The sequence below is a fragment of the Ahaetulla prasina genome, chromosome 5 (genome assembly GCF_028640845.1).
Source record: "Ahaetulla prasina isolate Xishuangbanna chromosome 5, ASM2864084v1, whole genome shotgun sequence".
NCBI lineage: Eukaryota > Metazoa > Chordata > Lepidosauria > Squamata > Colubridae > Ahaetulla > Ahaetulla prasina.
Window position 1 is genome coordinate 74155879 of NC_080543.1, and position 17657 is coordinate 74173535.

General features: G+C 43.5%; 1 protein-coding gene across 1 annotated transcript in view; it reads left to right on the plus strand.

Annotated features, from left to right (window-relative positions):
- Window positions 1–5417: 5417 nt before the first annotated feature.
- The window catches only part of PHEX (phosphate regulating endopeptidase X-linked), a 739707-nt gene continuing 727467 nt past the window's right edge, over window positions 5418–17657 (plus strand). Inside the window, exons 1-3 of the mRNA XM_058186235.1 lie at window positions 5418–5484; window positions 8232–8300; window positions 10160–10321. Coding sequence (XP_058042218.1) covers window positions 5418–5484; window positions 8232–8300; window positions 10160–10321 — 298 coding nt within the window. The remainder of the gene's footprint in view (window positions 5485–8231; window positions 8301–10159; window positions 10322–17657) is intronic.

Sequence of the window (17657 nt, forward strand, 5' to 3'; positions counted from 1 at the left end):
TTGAAGAACCCAAAATGTCCTGCTGCAGGGTTGTCATGGCACTGGGTCATGACGAGGGCTCGGAGTGGTCCTGTGGGCACATATAATCGCCCCCGAAACTTGAGTAAGTCCTCCTCCAAGGTCCAAGGAGACGCGGGGCCCACCTCCGCTCTCCTTTGCTGCGACCAGGCGTCCTGGCGCTGTGCCTCTCGCACCTGGGCCCGCAAGTCCACTGGCTCCCGTGCTGCGGCCAAGGCTTCTGCCGGCAGCACTGTCCGTGGAGGAAGGGGGTCCTTGGCGCAGAGGTACTCTGGCTTGCGGGACAGGGCATCCGCCCTCCGGTTGTGACCGCTGGGAATGTAGGTCACGCGGAAGTTGAACCGGGCAAAAAACAATGACCACCGGATCTGCCGCTGGTTCAACTTCCGAGCTGTGGTGAGGTGCTCGAGATTCCGATGGTCCGTTCGGACCTCCACCTGATGGCAGGCCTCCTCCAGATGGTGTCGCCAAGCCTCGAATGCAGCCTTGATAGCCAGCAACTCTTTTTCCCAGATAGTGTAGTTGCGCTCGGAAGGATTGAGTTTCCGGGAGTAGTAAGCGCAGGGAAAAAGTGTGCCACCATTCGTCGGAGCCTGTAGCAGCACCGCTCCCAGAGCCACATTGGACGCGTCCGTTTCCACCACAAAAGGCCGGAGCGGGTCGGGATGCCTCAGGACGGGTTCCGTGACGAAGGCTTTCTTGAGGGCTGTGAATGCTTCTTGCTGCGGGGGACCCCACCGGAATGCAACCTTCTTCCTGAGGAGCTGGATAAGTGGAGCCGTCAGTGTGGCGAAGCCCGGGATGAAGGTCCGGTAGTAGTTGGCGAAGCCCAGCAGGCGCTGAACATCCTTTACCCGACGAGGGGCTTCCCAACTACACAAAGCTTCTACTTTACATGGGTCCATGGCTATGCCCTCGGGCGAGATGATATGCCCGAGGAATTCTATGGAAGTCTGGAAGAAGACGCATTTCTCCAGCTTTGCATTGAGTTGTTGCTCCCGCAAGCGTTGCAGAACCAGACCGACGTGTCGAAGGTGGCTTTCCCTGGACCAGGAGTAAATCAGGATGTCGGCCAGGTAGATAACCACGAACCGATCCAACATGTCTCGGAACACGTCGTTCATGAAGTGCTGGAAAACGGCGGGAGCGTTGGTCAACCCAAATGGCATGACAGTGTATTCGTAGTGTCCGTATCGGGTGCCGAATGCCGTCTTCCATTCGTCTCCTTCTCGCATCCGCACCAGGTTGTAGGCCCCCCGGAGATCGAGCTTGGTGAAGATCGTGGCCTCCCGCAACCTCTCCAGTAGCTCCGGGATGAGCGGCAGGGGGTAGCGATTTTGTACCGTAATGGCATTTAGCCGGCGGTAATCACAGCACAGGCGCAAGTCCCCTGTCTTCTTCTTCACGAAGAGGACCGGGGCCGAGAGAGGGACTTTGAAGGCGGATGAACCCTCGGGCCAGGTTTTTGTCCAGGAAGTCCCTGAGGCGGCCAACTTGGGCTCCGACATGGAATACAGGCGTCCCACAGGCAGTGGTGCGTTGGGCAGAAGGTCCACGGGGCAATCGTAGGGCCGATGCGGGGGTAGTCGGTCCGCCTCCTTCTCGCTGAACACGTCGGCGAAGTCCGTCAGCTCAGGAGGCAAGGTGATGGCAGCAGTGGGGACGTTCTGGCCGGCACAGGTGTGGCGGATGTGGTCGACGCACTGCAGACTCGGGAAAGGGATGGTGTTCCGCGACCAGGCCACCTGAGGATCGTGGGTCCGAAGCCAGGCCATCCCAAGGACCAAGGGAAAATGAAGGTCCGCTGTGACATAAAACTGGATCGCCTCCTCATGGTCCCCAATAGCCAGGCGCAAAGGCTGGGTGGCGAATTTAATGGGGCCGGACACCAGTTCTCGTCCATCAATTGTCTCTACCCGCATCGGAGGGTCCACGGAACCACGGGACCGCAAACTGGGTCACAAAGGCCTGGTCCATAAAGTTTGTTGTGGCCCTGAGTCCACCAGCGCATGCGCCTGGAGCCCGTCCGACTGGTTCCCCAACCATATCCGTGTGTCCAGAATCAGATGCCGAGGGGCCCAGAGTCTACTTCCATAGCGTCCAGTGGGGGCTTAATGCGTGCCCGACCTAGGGTTTCCCGAGGTCGGGCCTGCTCCGTTCCCGATTGGTCACGTTGTGATTCGGGGACGGCGTCGTGCCCGCCGCTTTCTGGGGCAAGAAGCGGTAGTGGCGGGCTCCCACAGTACAGGCACAATCCCCTTGGCGCCTCCGGATCCGCTCCTGGGCTGTCAGGCGAGGTCTGACCGCTCCCAACTCCATGGGCTCTTCCGCAGCGGTTACAAAACGTGGGGCGACCCTGGGTGCTGGTGGTGCAGGAAGTGGGGGTGCAGATGTTGACGGCGGGACCCGGGGGGTGCGGCGGACGGTCGCCCGTTGCAGACGGGCATCGAGTCTGAGACAAGGGGACCAAGTTGTCGAGGTCCGCGGCGCCTCCACCGGGCCAACTCATCTTGCAATTCTCTGAGAGTCCCTCCTGGAACGTCCTGGCGCTGCATCATTCCAGTCAGAGTCCTGGCACAAAAGACGAAATTCGGCGATGTACTCCTGCAGGGGGCGTTTCCCTTGACAGAGTTCCTTAAGGCGCCTGGTTGCCGTCAGCATTCGAACGGGGTCCTCGTACATGGTGCGCAGGTGCTGCCAAAAACGCTGTTGGTCCGCCAGCAGGGGGCTGTCCTGGAGCAAGAGGGGTGTGGCCCATCGAGCAGCCGAGCCGGAAAGAAGGTTAATCACGAAGGCCACCTTAGCCCGGTCGTCTGGGAAATCCTCTGGCCGCATAGCCATGTAGAGCTGGCACTGTCCCAAGAAGGTCGGGAACATCTCAGGCTGCCCAGAAAACTTATCCGGCACGGTTATCGGGCACTTGCGACGAGGAGGAGGAGTGGGAGGCCGGGGGCGGCTGCAGGCACATTCCCGGCAGCAAGTTGGCCTGCCAAGTGAGCCACTTGCTGCTGGAGCTGTTGATTAGCTGCTTGTAGCTGCTGTAACTGCTGTTGTACCTGCTGCTGGTCCATCTTTGGTAGAAGATGTTTTAGTCAGGTCTTGGACAAAATGTTCTGTTTCCCTTCCCCCAATACTCCCAGCAAAGAGTCAGTCAGAGGCCTCCTTTTCTGATTTATTTACATATATATAAATGTCCTGGCTACGTCTACCCACGGGCCTGCCAAGTTTCTGGAGATAACAAGGAAATTACAGATAAGGCCAGAATTACTCACGAATATATTCTTCCCTCCGTTGATACAGATTGCCCGCCCAAATTCATTACTTTGTCCAAGACAAAAAACCAGGAAGTCCCGCCTCCTATTTATAGTCTCTGCAGATGTCACTGCATGACAATTATGACTTGGCTTTGTCCCAACTCTTCCGCTGCTGCGCACGCCGATCACGCCTACGTAACCTTGCATCACTCCAAAACTGTTCTTGGGGCGTCGCCAAATCAGAAGGAGGCTCCATGGAATCAGGCTTTGCCGGCCCCTCCTCCTCCCTTTGAGTGGGTGCCAGGGAGGGAAAGGGCTCAAGAGAAGCAGGGCTGGCCAGGTCTTCTCCCTCACTTTCTGAATCATCCGAGTCCAGGAGTCCGGGTCCAGGAACCTGGGTCACAACACTGGGTCTGCAAAGAACCATGCCAGCTGCTGCATTTTGAACGAACTGGAGCTTCTGGATGCTTTTCAAGGGTAGACCCATGTAGAGCATGTTGCAATAGTTAAGATGGGAAGTGACTAGGGTGTGAGTGATTGTGAGCAGGGATTGTTGGTCCAGGAAAGGGTGTAACTGGCACACAATCTGATTTCCAGCAGGAGTCATGAGTTCAGGAGAACCCCAGATTACACACTGGAGTCTGGCCAGGCAGTGCCATCCCATCCAAGACCAGAGATGGCAATTGTCTGTGGACCAAAGAACCCCAAACCCAGAGCCACCTGATCTTGTCAAAGTTCAATTTTAGTCCTTGCTGCCCATCCAGCCCTTAACATCACTTGAAGCATCACCTAACTCACCATGGACCAAGATATATAGCAGGGTGTCATCAACATATTATTATCTCAATCCATGATGGTGATGATCTCACCCAGCAGCTTCATGTAGATGTTAAACCGAAACAGAGAGAGTACCGAGCCCTAAGGTATCCCACAAATTAGGGGACAAGGGCTGGACCTCTTGCTTCCTATCAACACCAACTAGAGTGGCGATAGAGAAAGGAAGTGAATCAGAACAACACAGAACCCCACCACTCCCAACCCCTGAAGTTGCTCTAGAAAGATACCATGGTCAATGGTATCAAAGGTTGACAAAGGGTCAAGTAAAGCAACGATGGATGTACCACTCCAACCTGCCCATGTCAGAGATCATCAAAAAGCATGACAATGCCATTTTCATCCCATATCCAGATCTGTACCCTGACTAGGAAGGGTCTAGATCAGGGGTCAGCAACTTTAAATACTCAAAGAGACATTTGGACTCATTTTCCACAGAAAACAAAACACCAGGAGCCACAAAACCTGGGTAGGCATGGCCAATTCAATGTCATGAACTTCCACCCAGTCACATGATCCTCCCTTCACATCCTTATTCCTTCCTTCCTTCCATCTTCCCTCCTCTGATTTTACCTTCCTTCCTTTCCCCCTCTTGAATTCACCTTCCTTCCCCCTCCTCTGAGTTCACCTTTCTTCCTTCCTCCCTCCTGATTTTACCTCCCTCCCTTCTCTTTCCTCCCTCCCTCCTTTCCTCCTCCCTCCCTCCTCTTTCTCTCTTCCCTCCCTCCCTTTCTCTTCCTTCCTTCCTCCCTCTTCTTTCTCTCCCTTCCTTCCTTCCTCTGTTAAATAAATAAATACTGCTTTCTGAGTTCTACTACTTGCGTTGCTGAAGCAACAGGAACCAGATAGTACCAACTCTGTCAGATTTCAAATGAACGACAGAAATCATAGAGAGAGGTGATCCTCTTTGCCCCTCACCTCCACTTGTGGCTGGCTCTGCTTCTCTTTTTCTCTCCTTTTCTGTCTCTCATCTCTCTCTTGCGCATGTGCGTGCGTGCACATGCACCCAAGTGGGATACCCTCTTGGGCTGGGATAATGGTGGCGAAGGGGATGACGACTCCTACTCCCACTGCCGCCACTGCGCAGTGAGGTGAGTAGCAGGCTGTGCTGCGCAGGACAGTCCACTCTGTGCAGGGGGTACAGTGTCCTGCGCAGGCAGCTCAGCACCAGCCACGATCCCCTTCGTGTCGGCTCAGGAAGGAGGGGAACGGTGAGGAGCAGCTGCCACCGCCGGATGCAAAAAGGGAGGAGCTCCAGTTCTTTTGGTGATGGCAGCTGCTCCTCCCCGTTCTCCTCCTTCCTGAGCCGACATGAAGGAGACCGTGGCTGGTGCTGAGCTTCCCCCAAAAGACACAGAATCACAAAAAGCAGCCCGTCGTAAGCAGTGTGGAGAAAATGCTAGCAACACTTCAGCCGCGTGGTTCTGCGGAGAGGCTTGTGCCTTCTTGGGGCAGAGAGCATGACACGTTACTGGGTCAGCAGGGAGCCATAGGAGAGGGGTCAAAGAGCTGCATGTGGCTTTGGGGCCACAGGTTCCTGACACCCGGTCTAGATAATCCATTTAATCCAGGAACCTCTGGAATGGTCATGCCACCTTCTCAACAACTTTTCCCCCAAAGGGAGAATTGAAGACAGATCAAAAATTATACAACAGGGTGAAATCTAGCCAGAGCTTCTTAAGAAGAGGGTGGATCACGGTCTTCTTAAAATGCTGAGGTACAATCCCTTCACAAAAGGAAGCATTAATCACTGCCAAAACTCACTTCATGTCACCTCCCAAGAACTTTTCACAAGCCAGGAGGGGCTTGAATCCCTCTATCCAAACATAGATGCTTGCATGCATAGTCCTTAGGATCCTGTCCACTTCTTCAGGAGCAGTGGGGTCAAACTGTTCCCAGATAACTGGGCAACAACCTGCCCTATGTGCCTTCACCAGACCAGCAACCATGCTGGCGTCTGAGAATGAAAACGAGTGACATTGTCTTCCAGAAAATCAGCAAATTCTCAGCATGTCCCATTAGATGGACCTTTATATCCTCCTTCCCCAGAAGGAGATAGCTCACCTTAAAGAGAGTTGCTGGCTGATTATCTGCAGGTGCTATTAATGCAGAGAAGTACTTATGCTTCAGCCACTCAAATTGCTACAAGATAGCCTTAATAGCAGCTCTCAGCTATGTTTGATTGAGTTGGTCCCTTGCTTCTGCCAGTAGCACTCTAGATGTCTCTTCATTAATTTCATCCTTTTCAATTCCTCTGCATACCATGGGGGACCTATGGGTTAGGAGAGCTCACATGGACACAATCTTACCTGGAGCCTCAATCACCTTCCTATTCTAAGCAATCACTAAAAATTGAGCAGTACTATGCAACAGATCTGCAGGTTTAAACCCACTTCTTTCTGAAACCTATCCGGTTCCATTAGTTGCCGGGGTGGACCAACCTAATAGATCCTTGCTTCTCTGAGGAGGGATACCTTTCTTAAGAAACTCATTGCCACCAGACTGTGATGATCTGACATGACAGGGGTACCAAAGACAAGCCCACCAATTCCAGGTCAGATAGGCACTGCTCCGATAAGAACACCAAATTGTGTGTGTGTGACCGCTATTCCTAGTTGTAGAAAATATTGTTTTTACATTATCATAGAATTGTAGGACTGAAAAATTTGAATAAGAGATCTAGCCACTTAATAGAGAAAAAATTCTTCCTCATCAAGTAACTTTTTGGGAAATACGTACACATTAGTTTTCCCAAATGATTACTCCAAATGTGACAGACCTGTTGGCTGAGGATCTGTTGTCCAAGCACATTGTCATGATACACAGGCAAGAAGTAGAAATTTGCATCATGACAATATGTCACCTGTCCTTCTGGATGAAGAATGCTGGCAAATGTACAGAGTAAGGTTTAGATAAAATTTTTACAGTTAGCTATTAGAGCAAGAAATGACAATCTTTTTTTCTATGTGTCATGAAGCTATTTCTTATGATTCCTGACCATGTGTCACACTAAAATATTTGGAAGAATACAAGATGAGGAAAGCAATTGTGAAATTATAGAAACAGGAAACATTTTTAAAAATCTGGAGCATTGGCTATCTGTGGCCTCTGTGGCTCAGACTGCTAATGCAGTCTGTTATTAACAGCAGCTGCTTGCAATTACTGCAGGTTCTAGTCCCACCAGGCCCAAGGTTGACTCAGCCTTCCATCCTTTATAAGATAGGTAAAATGAGGACCCAGAGTGTTGGGGGCAATAAGTTGACTTTGTATATAAATATACAAATAGGATGAAGACTATTGCTAACATAGTGTAAGCCGCCCTGAGTCTTTGGAGAAGGGCGGGATATAAATGCAAATTAAAAAAAAGATGAAAGAGGTTCTTAAGGTCTTCCAAAAGGGTTTGTTGAACTGGAAAGGTTAATCTCTTTACTGCCTTCTTCTTCCCCTTCATCCTGTTTATTCTTCCCTATGATGTTTTTGTTGACACAGATAGCACTTTTAGCATTTTACAGTTTAGGCAAGTATAAGTGTCCCCAAATATTGAGTTTGGGTCATTTGGATTTTGGAAATCTCACAAAATGACCATTCTAATGCATATGATAACTGGTGGGGACTAAGATTAACATACCCAGATTTTCCAGTTCTATTTTTACCTACAGTTAACAAGAATATTAAATACAACTGCTTCTGTTTCTTCCTGGGGTCTTAATTGCCTTCTTTTTTTGTGGAAATAGGATACAAATTACAAGTAAACATTTCAGTGCTGTGCTCATTAGCAAATTAATTCTGGACTGACTCCAGTCTCATACAATGATTGGATCAGGATGGAGATCAGGTTCAAAACCCTATCAACCATAGTTTCTCTGTCTCACCTTAACCTATCTCCCCATTTAGTAATAAAAACGTTCACAGGTGTTGCTTCTGAATCAAACTGGTGTGGTGAATGAACAAGTGTTAATAATATACAAAAATATTTTCTGTTTTGAGGAAGGTATTGTGTCAACAGATGAACATCTTTTCCTTCTGTACCAGCATTGCCAAAATCACCCAACTAATGTCTTTAGATTCATGAAAAATATTTGTTGAGACAAAGATGGCCACAATGTTGTTCTTTTCCTTTTGCAGTTAGTCAAGGACACATCAAATTTCATGCAAAGCAACAATATTGCTTGACTGCTGAATGCATTGAAGCTGGTAAGTAAGGTATTACTTTTCCTTTAATTTAGATGAAGCATATTGGTACAAAGAGATGTAAACTTTTTTTCCTTTTGGATCTCAGGAACCTGCAATAGATTGAAAACCATTTTAACCATTGATAACTTAATGTTATTGTTGTTAGTTGCAAAGTCATGTCCCACCATCACAACCCAGGCCTTCCTGTCTTCTACCATCCCCCTGAAATACTTTGGCCACTTAATGAGAAGGAAGGACTCACTGGAGAAGAGCCTAATGCTGGGAACGATTGAGGGCAAAAGAAGAAGGGGACAGCAGAGAATGATGTGGCTGGATGGAGTCACTGAAGCAGTCGGCGGGAGCTTAAATGGTTTCAGGGGGTTGTAGAGGATAACTTAATAGTAATTATTATTTTTTTAAAAAATATTTTTTAATTTTTTTTTTTAAATAGTTCTGTCAGTTCAGGGAGAGCCAGTTTAGAATAGTGGTTAAGGCATCAGGAGATCTTGGGTTAGGTGAAGAAAAGGCAATTCTTTTAAAGGTAGGTTACTTCCTTCTAGAGATGATTTTGTTCACCCAAACCATCTGATAGGCTGCTGGGAAGAATTCTTATAGCATTTGATGTACAAAGGTCTCAGATCAGGAGGTGATACAGTAGATTTTGACAGTGCTAATGGACATAATTGGGGCCTTATCCTTTGAAATACCACTATAATGTTGTGTTGGGAGTGCTGAAGCACTTTCAGGTTGAAAGAATTGAATGATGATACCACCATTGCCCAGGGAATGCCCAATTGGGTGCTTCTTTTAAGTCTCTGTGCGGGTGGAATAGGGGGAGAGGTAGGATCTATTAATCAACTACTTCCACTGTGCTGTTCCTCCATTGGGGCCCTAGGCCAATTGGCAGAGCTAGGTTTTTAGATTCTTGGGTCCAATCTCACATTGGGGGCAAGATGTTCCAGAGGACAGGAGCAATAGCAGAGAAGGCACTTCTCCTAGATGCTGCCAGCTGGAATAATTCACAAAGGACTTTAAACATGCAGTTGGTGCAATTCACCAACACCCTGAATTGCATCCGGAAGCAGACCAACAACCATGCAGCTCACAGATCAGTGGTGTTACAGGGACATTCTTGGGGTCCTCAAAACTGCCCAAGCCACCATGCTATGCACCAGCTGTAGCCTTTAAAACTTTTCAAGGGTAGCCCCATATAGAGCTCATGACAATAATCCAATAGAAGGTTGGAAACTGGACAAGAATTGTCCAGGCAGATGGGATCCAATGATGGTTTTTAAGGAGGGGAAAAACCAGGGCTTTCTTAAAAGCATCCTGAAATGTCCCCTCCTCCAGTGACATATTAATCACTTCCTGGACCTGCCCACCACTCACCATCCTGGAGGCTTTCACAATCCAGGAGGGACAACAATCTAAGTGACAGGTGGTGGTGCTCCTCAAGGGCCCTGTCCACCTCAATAACCAGAAGCTAAAGGAAGATGAAGAGAAGAGAGGTGGCAACCAAAAGATCCCCTGAGATTTTAGCAAGTCAGTTGCAGTAACAGATTGTGAAAATCCAGATGCACCCAGAAAAATAAAAGCCAAAATGTTAGTGAATACCCCCAAATCCATAAGTTGAAAATCAAGGAAAGTGGCCAATACTTAAGAAATATTTCTTTCCTTTCCTCTTCATTTCCTTTTGAAATCTTAGCCTATCTGAACAAAGTCAAAAGGGGTTGGTTAAATAGTGAGATTAATTATGTAGAAGTAAAGGGAATAAATAAAGCCAGAAAATAGTAATCATAAATCTGGAAGTGATTTGTATGTCTTGTAAAGCAATTAATATTATCAACTGATGATCCATGAAATTATATAACTTTTTCCAGCCGCCTCCATCAAAAGCAAGCTAAATCTGTCTGTGGACCCTTGTGATAACTTTTTCCGATTTGCCTGTGAAGGATGGTTACAAGATAATCCAATACCAGAAGATCATTCAAATTATGGAATCTATCCTTGGCTGAGACATAATGTAGATCTAAAATTGAAAGGTAAGTGGATCCTTGCTAAAGGACTTTAGCTAACTAATTTGCTTCATATAGCTTTTTGCTGTTGCCCTCATTTGTTTCTGCTTATTAAGAACAAACAATAGTGTATTGGATAATTCTGGTAAAATAATTCATTAAACTTGTATGCCACCTAACTCTAAATGAGCCTGGGTGGCTATCACTTAAGGTGATACTGTTAATGTATAAATTTTGTTTTGGATTGATTATGTGTCAAATAGGTACCAATTCTTAGCAATCACACAAATGTTCTCCATGACCATCTATCCCATACCTGGTCGTTCAGGTCTTCCAATGATGCATCCACTACCACTGTAACTGAATCTATTTGCCTTGGTGTTGGTCATTCCTCCCACCCCACTTCCCTCTACTTTTCTCAATATCAAAGCTTTCTTTACAGAGTTGGATCTTCTCGTAATGTGTTCAGAGTAGGAAAATCTGTGCCTCGTCATTTCTACTCTGAAATGAACTCTGAATTGTTTTGTTTGGTGATTTGTTTGTTTACTTGGGAAAGATTCCTTGGATGAAAATCCTTAAGAGGAAAACAACTCAAACTCTGAAAATGTGATCATAAAAAGTCCAGTTCAGCACAATACCACTGAAAAAGAAAAACAAGAAATCCAAGAAATCCATCATGGCTGCACAAAGATCTCTCTAACAGACTGAAAGACAAAAAGGATAAGTACAAAAAATGGAAAGAGGGACAGATATTTAAGGCAGATAGCCAGAAATTGCAAAGATGAAGTCAGAAAAGCAAAGGCTCAGAATGAACAGACTTGCAACAAAAATCAAAGATAATGATAAAGAAGTTTCTTTCAACATATTAATAACAAGAAAAAATTCAAGGAAACAGTTGGTTCACTAAAGAGAGAAGATGGCAACGACGTAACAGGCAGTAGGGAGAAAGCAGAGCTACTTAATTTATTCTTTGCATCAGTCTTCAGGCAAAAAGAAACTATAGCCCAACCTACCAAAACAACTACTGTAAAAGACATACTAGAAATGAAAATTAAAATAAGCAAGAAAACAGTAAGAGAACACCTATCTGACCTTGACAAATATAAATCACTGAAAATATAAATTTTCTAACTGAGTTAGAAAATCAAGGAGTATATGAAATCCCATGCACCGCCTGCCCCACCACATACATTGGACAAACCAACAGAAGAATAAGTGCACACATTGAAGAACACAAGAACTCATTCAAAAAAGAGGAACCAACTTCTTCCCTGGTCCAACACTTTAAAGTCACAGGACATGATATTGACTTTAAAAAGACCAGAACTATTGCCAAAACTGAACACTTTAACAACAGAATAATCAGAGAAGCCATTGAGATAGAAAAACGCCCACACAGCATGAACAAATGAGATGACACCTCCCGCCTACCAGCCATTTGGAAACCCGCCCTTATTGACAAACGAGTCCCTAACACGAGGAATGACACCAGACCCACACTCACAAGGTCCACACAGGATGTCACCACTGCACATCCACCCAGAAAGCAGACCCAAACCCACACTGATCATGAAGCACGACCAAGGACCAGAAGCCAGACCGCAGCTGCAACATTAGCCATTTCAAACCCCTCCAATCCATTCATGCAGCAGACTGACACCCACTATGAAGATGTAGCACGACCACAAAGCCAAACAACAGCTATGCAGCTCACCAGCTCAAATCCCCCTGCAGCATAGACTAGACTGAGCACAACCAAGCCCCCACCAACACATGACACACCCCCAGCCAACCAGAGCACAGAAAACCCCCCATCCAATCACAGCACAGCCAAGCTCCCACCCAATCAGTTCAAACCCCCACTAGCAGTTAAAAGGAAGAAACAGCTGCGATCACACATTGCTCCCAGAAGCACGAAGCTGAAGCCTGAAGATGACGAATGAGACTTCGTCGAAACGTCGCCAAGACATTTCCAATTTTACCCGGGAGAAAACCCGAACAACCAAAGACCTATATACAAACACCCGTGAAAACCTCAGAAAACATATATATATATATATATATATATATATATATGTATGCATGTATGTATGTATATGTATATATGTATACATATACATACACACACACACACACACACACACACATATATATATATATATATATATACACATATATATATATATATATATAATATTTTATTATATTATTATAATATATATTATATATTATATTATATTATAAATATAATATTTTATATTTATTTATAAAATATTTTATAAAATAAAATAAAATAAAATAATAAAATAGTAATAGTAAGTAATAAAATAAAATAGTAAGACTAGGGCTATAAAGCCCTAGTAAGACTCTATAAAGCCCTAGTAAGACAAAATATCATTATGCCAGCCAGAAAAACCAACACTGATAAAATTTTAGAAACAAGATTAATAACTATTGAACAAAACTTAGATAAAAGATTACTAGCTATTGAACAAAACCTAGAAAAAAGAATACAAGATATTGAACTAAACTTAGAAAAAAATTCTAACAGTTATTGAACAAAGTTTCACAAACTTGATAAAACAAATTTCAACACTAAAAAATGAAAATTCAAATGATCCAAATCTCCTCCCAACTCATCTATCATTACATATTACACAACCTACAACTCAACCTAAACAACAAATAAATACAACACAACCTAAGCAACAAATAACTACTAACCAACTAATCAGAGATGCCATGGAGAGAGGACAAAAAATAAATAATGCAATATTATTTGGACTAGAAAACACCAATGAACCTGATATCAATAAGATTCACAACATCATTGGAGATTATATCTCATCAACCATCTCCCCAAATGAAATAATTTCTGTCTCCAGAGATGGACCAGAATATAAAAACAGTGATGGATCAACAGCACCAAGATTTTGTAGAGTCACATGTATAAATGAGGACAGCAAACGTAAATTCATTTATACTATAAACTCTATTGCTAAAACTAACCCTGCCTACAGTAAACTTAGATCACGTCCTGACCTATCATTTCTACAATGGATACGTTCTCGTGAACTTCGCACAGAACTTAAACGAAGACAAGACAACGGTGAATCCAACCTATACATTGACTATTGGGCTGATTGCATAAAAAATAAGACCTACAATCAAAAAATCACCTCCAAACCCCCCATCACCCATAACAATCAACCAGCCATCCCAACATTCAATCAAGTACCCATCACCCTACCATCCATCCAACCAACCACCCAACCAGCCATTCAAACAGCCATTCAGCCAGCCATCCAATCAGCCATCCAAACAGCCATCCAAACAACCATCCATCCAGCCATCCAAACAGCCATCCAAACAGCCACCCAACAATTCACCCAACCAGCCATCCAAACAGCCATCCAACCAACCAACCAGCCAAACTATCATCCAACCAACCACCCAACCAACCATTCAACCAAACATCTCAATAAACAATCAAGTACCCAACATCCAAACACTCACCTCCCAAAACATCCATCCACCCATCCAACCATCTATACAACCAACTGTTGTACACAACCCCCAACCTACCAACATCCAAAACTAGGTATGCACGCCCCTTACCTCTTCAACACCAATTACTACAGATCTCAAATGCAAATTGATAAATGCGAGAAGTATTGTTAACAAATTACCTGAATTTATCCTCTTGTTAAACAGTGGTACATTCGATATCATTTTTGTTTGTGAAACATGGCTGAACTCATCCCTTCCTGACTCCATTATCTCAAACAAAGAATATCAAGTTCATCGATCAGATCGTGAAATCTGAAGAGGTGGTGGAGTGGCTATCTTTTACAAAAAGTCACTGAATCTAAAAAATATTCAAGTCTCACACAAACTTTCTCTCCCTGAAACTATTGTATGCGACCTATCCCTTAACACCACTCTTAGATTCTTACTATCCTACAGAGCCCCTGACTATGACATTACCCATGCAAATATGCTAACCTCACTGCTAACATGGGCTACCTCTTGCCCATACCCTCTCATCTTCCTGGGTGACCTAAATCTATCTCTCATTAACTGGATAACTAATGAATGTACAACTGATCCAATCCATACTACACTATACAACGCTGTTACAAACCTAGGTCTTGAACAACTTGTAACTAACAATACAAGACTCAACAACTGCCTTGATCTCATCTTCTGCAACAACCCAAACTCAATTTATGGACTACAAATTAAAGAACCTTTTTCCAACAGTGACCACTGCACAATTGATTTTTGTCTCAATATACATCCATACTCAAATCGTCATAACAATAGTATCCCCATCTACAACTTCAAAAAAGCCAACTACGACCTTGTAAACAATGATCTTTCATTTCTGGACTGGCAAAATCTGTTTGCAAACTGCATAACTGCTGAAGACCACTATAGAGTTTTCCTACTTGAAATCAATAGAGTCATTAAACTATATGTACCACAAATGACAACCATGATCAGGAAAAGCAAACTACACATATCAATAAAAAAGCTTCAATCAAAAAAAAATCCCTCTGGAAAAGAAACAAAAAAGGCTTTGTAGCAAATTTCAAAAACTGCTACAGAAATATATGCAACCAAATAAAAATTGAATGCACAAATTACCACACCAAACAAGAAGAGGACCTTCTGCGCACAAATTCCAATCGTGCCTTTTATAATTTTGTTAACAATAAACTTAAAGACACAAGATCCATCCCACCACTAAAAGATTCTAACAACAAAGAATGCAATGACGAAACAGTTAAAGCCAACCTCTTCAACATATTCTTTGGCTCAGTTTTTGTTAACAGCGATGACACATATCCGACATTCCACAAACGTACCAGCAATGAACATGATGACTTAACTCATATAGATTTCACAGAAGAAAATGTTGGAAAAGCTCTTCATAACATAAAACCATCGCTATCTATTGGACCCGATGGACTATGTGCCTACTTCTTAAAAAAACTTTCCACTAATATAGCAGAACCCCTAAGCATAATCTTTGATAAAGCTTTCACTACCAGTTCCCTTCCCAAACTTTGGTCACTAGCCACAGTCATCCCTATCTTCAAAAAAGGTGACCACAGCTTAGTCGAAAATTACAGACCAATCTCTCTATGCTGCATCACCTGCAAAGTCATGGAATCAATCATCAATCAATCCATTACCTCACACTTAGAAACTAACAACCTACTCTCCAACAAACAATTTGGTTTCAGGAAAAAGTTATCATGTAACTTACAACTTCTCCACTGCAAAAACATATGGACTTCAAATCTAGATCAAGGCAAATCAATAGATGCAATCTACATAGACTTCTGCAAAGCTTTTGACTCAGTAGTACACGATAAACTTCTCCTTAAACTAACATCCTATGGCATTTCGGGACCTCTTCACAATTGGATAAATGCCTTCCTGTCAAATAGACAACAAGTGGTCAAAATTGGCAATGCTCTATCAAATCCTGTTCCTGTCAAGAGTGGCGTTCCTCAAGGCAGCGTCCTTGGACCAACACTCTTCATACTATACATTAATGATCTTTGTGACCATATCTCAAGTAATTGTGTTCTCTTTGCTGACGATGTCAAACTATTTAACACCACTGATAATACATCTATCATTCAAAAAGACCTTGATCATCTAACCACTTGGTCTAAAACTTGGCAACTTCAAATCTCAACCAGCAAATGCTCAGTCTTACATATAGGAAAAAAGAACCCAAACACTAAGTACTCGTTTGATGGACATTACCTCACAGATGACCCCCATCCCGTTAAAGACCTTGGAGTTTTCATGTCAAATGATCTCAGTGCCAAAGCCCACTGCAAATACATAGCAAAAAAGGCTCTAAGAGTTGTAAACCTAATCTTGCGTAGCTTCTTTTCCAAAAACACTACACTACTAACCAGAGCATATAAAACATTTGCTAGACCAATTCTAGAATACAGCTCACCTGTTTGGAACCCTCACCATATCTCTGACATCAATACAATTGAACGTGTCCAGAAATATTTTACAAGAAGAGTTCTCCATTCCTCTGTAAACAACAAAATACCTTATCCCACTAGACTTGAAATCCTGGGCTTGGAAAATTTGGAACTCCGTCGCCTTCGACAAGACCTAAGTTTAACTCATAGAATCATCTATTGTAATGTCCTTCCTGTCAAAGACTACTTCAGCTTTAATTGCAATAATACAAGAGCAACCAATAGATTTAAACTTAATGTCAACCGCTTTAATCTAGATTGCAGAAAATATGACTTCTGTAACAGAATCATCAGTGCTTGGAATACTTTACCTGACTCTGTGGTCTCTTCTCATAATCCTAAAAGCTTTAACCAAAAACTTTCTACTATTGACCTCACCCCATTCCTAAGAGGACCATAAGGGGCGTGCATAAGCGCACAAACGTGCCTACCGTTCCTGTCCTATTGTTTTTCTTTTCTTCTTCATATATATATATATATATATATATATATATATATATATATATATATATATATATATATATGCTTATACCTTTATATACTATATAACCTTTCTGTATGATAGTTACATATATTGTTGTGACAAAATAAATAAATAAATAAATAAATAAAGACTACACCTGGAATACTGCAACCAATTTTGGTCACCACACTACAAAAAAGTTGTTGAGACTTTGGAAAAAATTCAGAGAAGAGCAACTAAGATGATCAAAGGCCTGGAGACTAAAACATATGAACAATGGTTGTAGGATTTGGGTTTGGCTAGTCCAGAGAAAAGAAGAATTAGTCGTGACATGATAGCAGTATTCCAATATTTGAGGGGCTGCTACAAAGAAGAGCGGAACTAATTATTCTCCAAAGCACCAGAGGGTAGGACAAGAAAGAATGGTTGGAAACTAATAAAAATAAGAAGCAAACTGGAATTAAGGAGAAACTTCCTAACAGTGAGGACAATAACCATTGGAATGGCTTGCCTTCAGAAATTGTGGGCGCTTCATCACTGGAGGTTTTTAAGAAGAGACTGGACAGCCACTTGTCTGAAATGTTGTAGGGTTAGGGTTATAGTATACTTTAGTATACTTTAACTGAGATAGTAGTACAGTTGCATTCTTATTATACCTGGCATTTTAAGTTTAGGTCACAAATTTTTAAAGTGACATAAATTTAATTTAATTAGCAATGTTTACTGTATTTTTAAATTGATAAATTCTATAAACTTTATTTTGCTGCTGTTTTTAAAAAACCTGGATTTTCATTTTATTCAAAGAAAGAATATTGGGCAGATTGAAAATATAATAAAAACATAAGTATCAGAAAATTATTTTAAGGATTACATTCTGCAT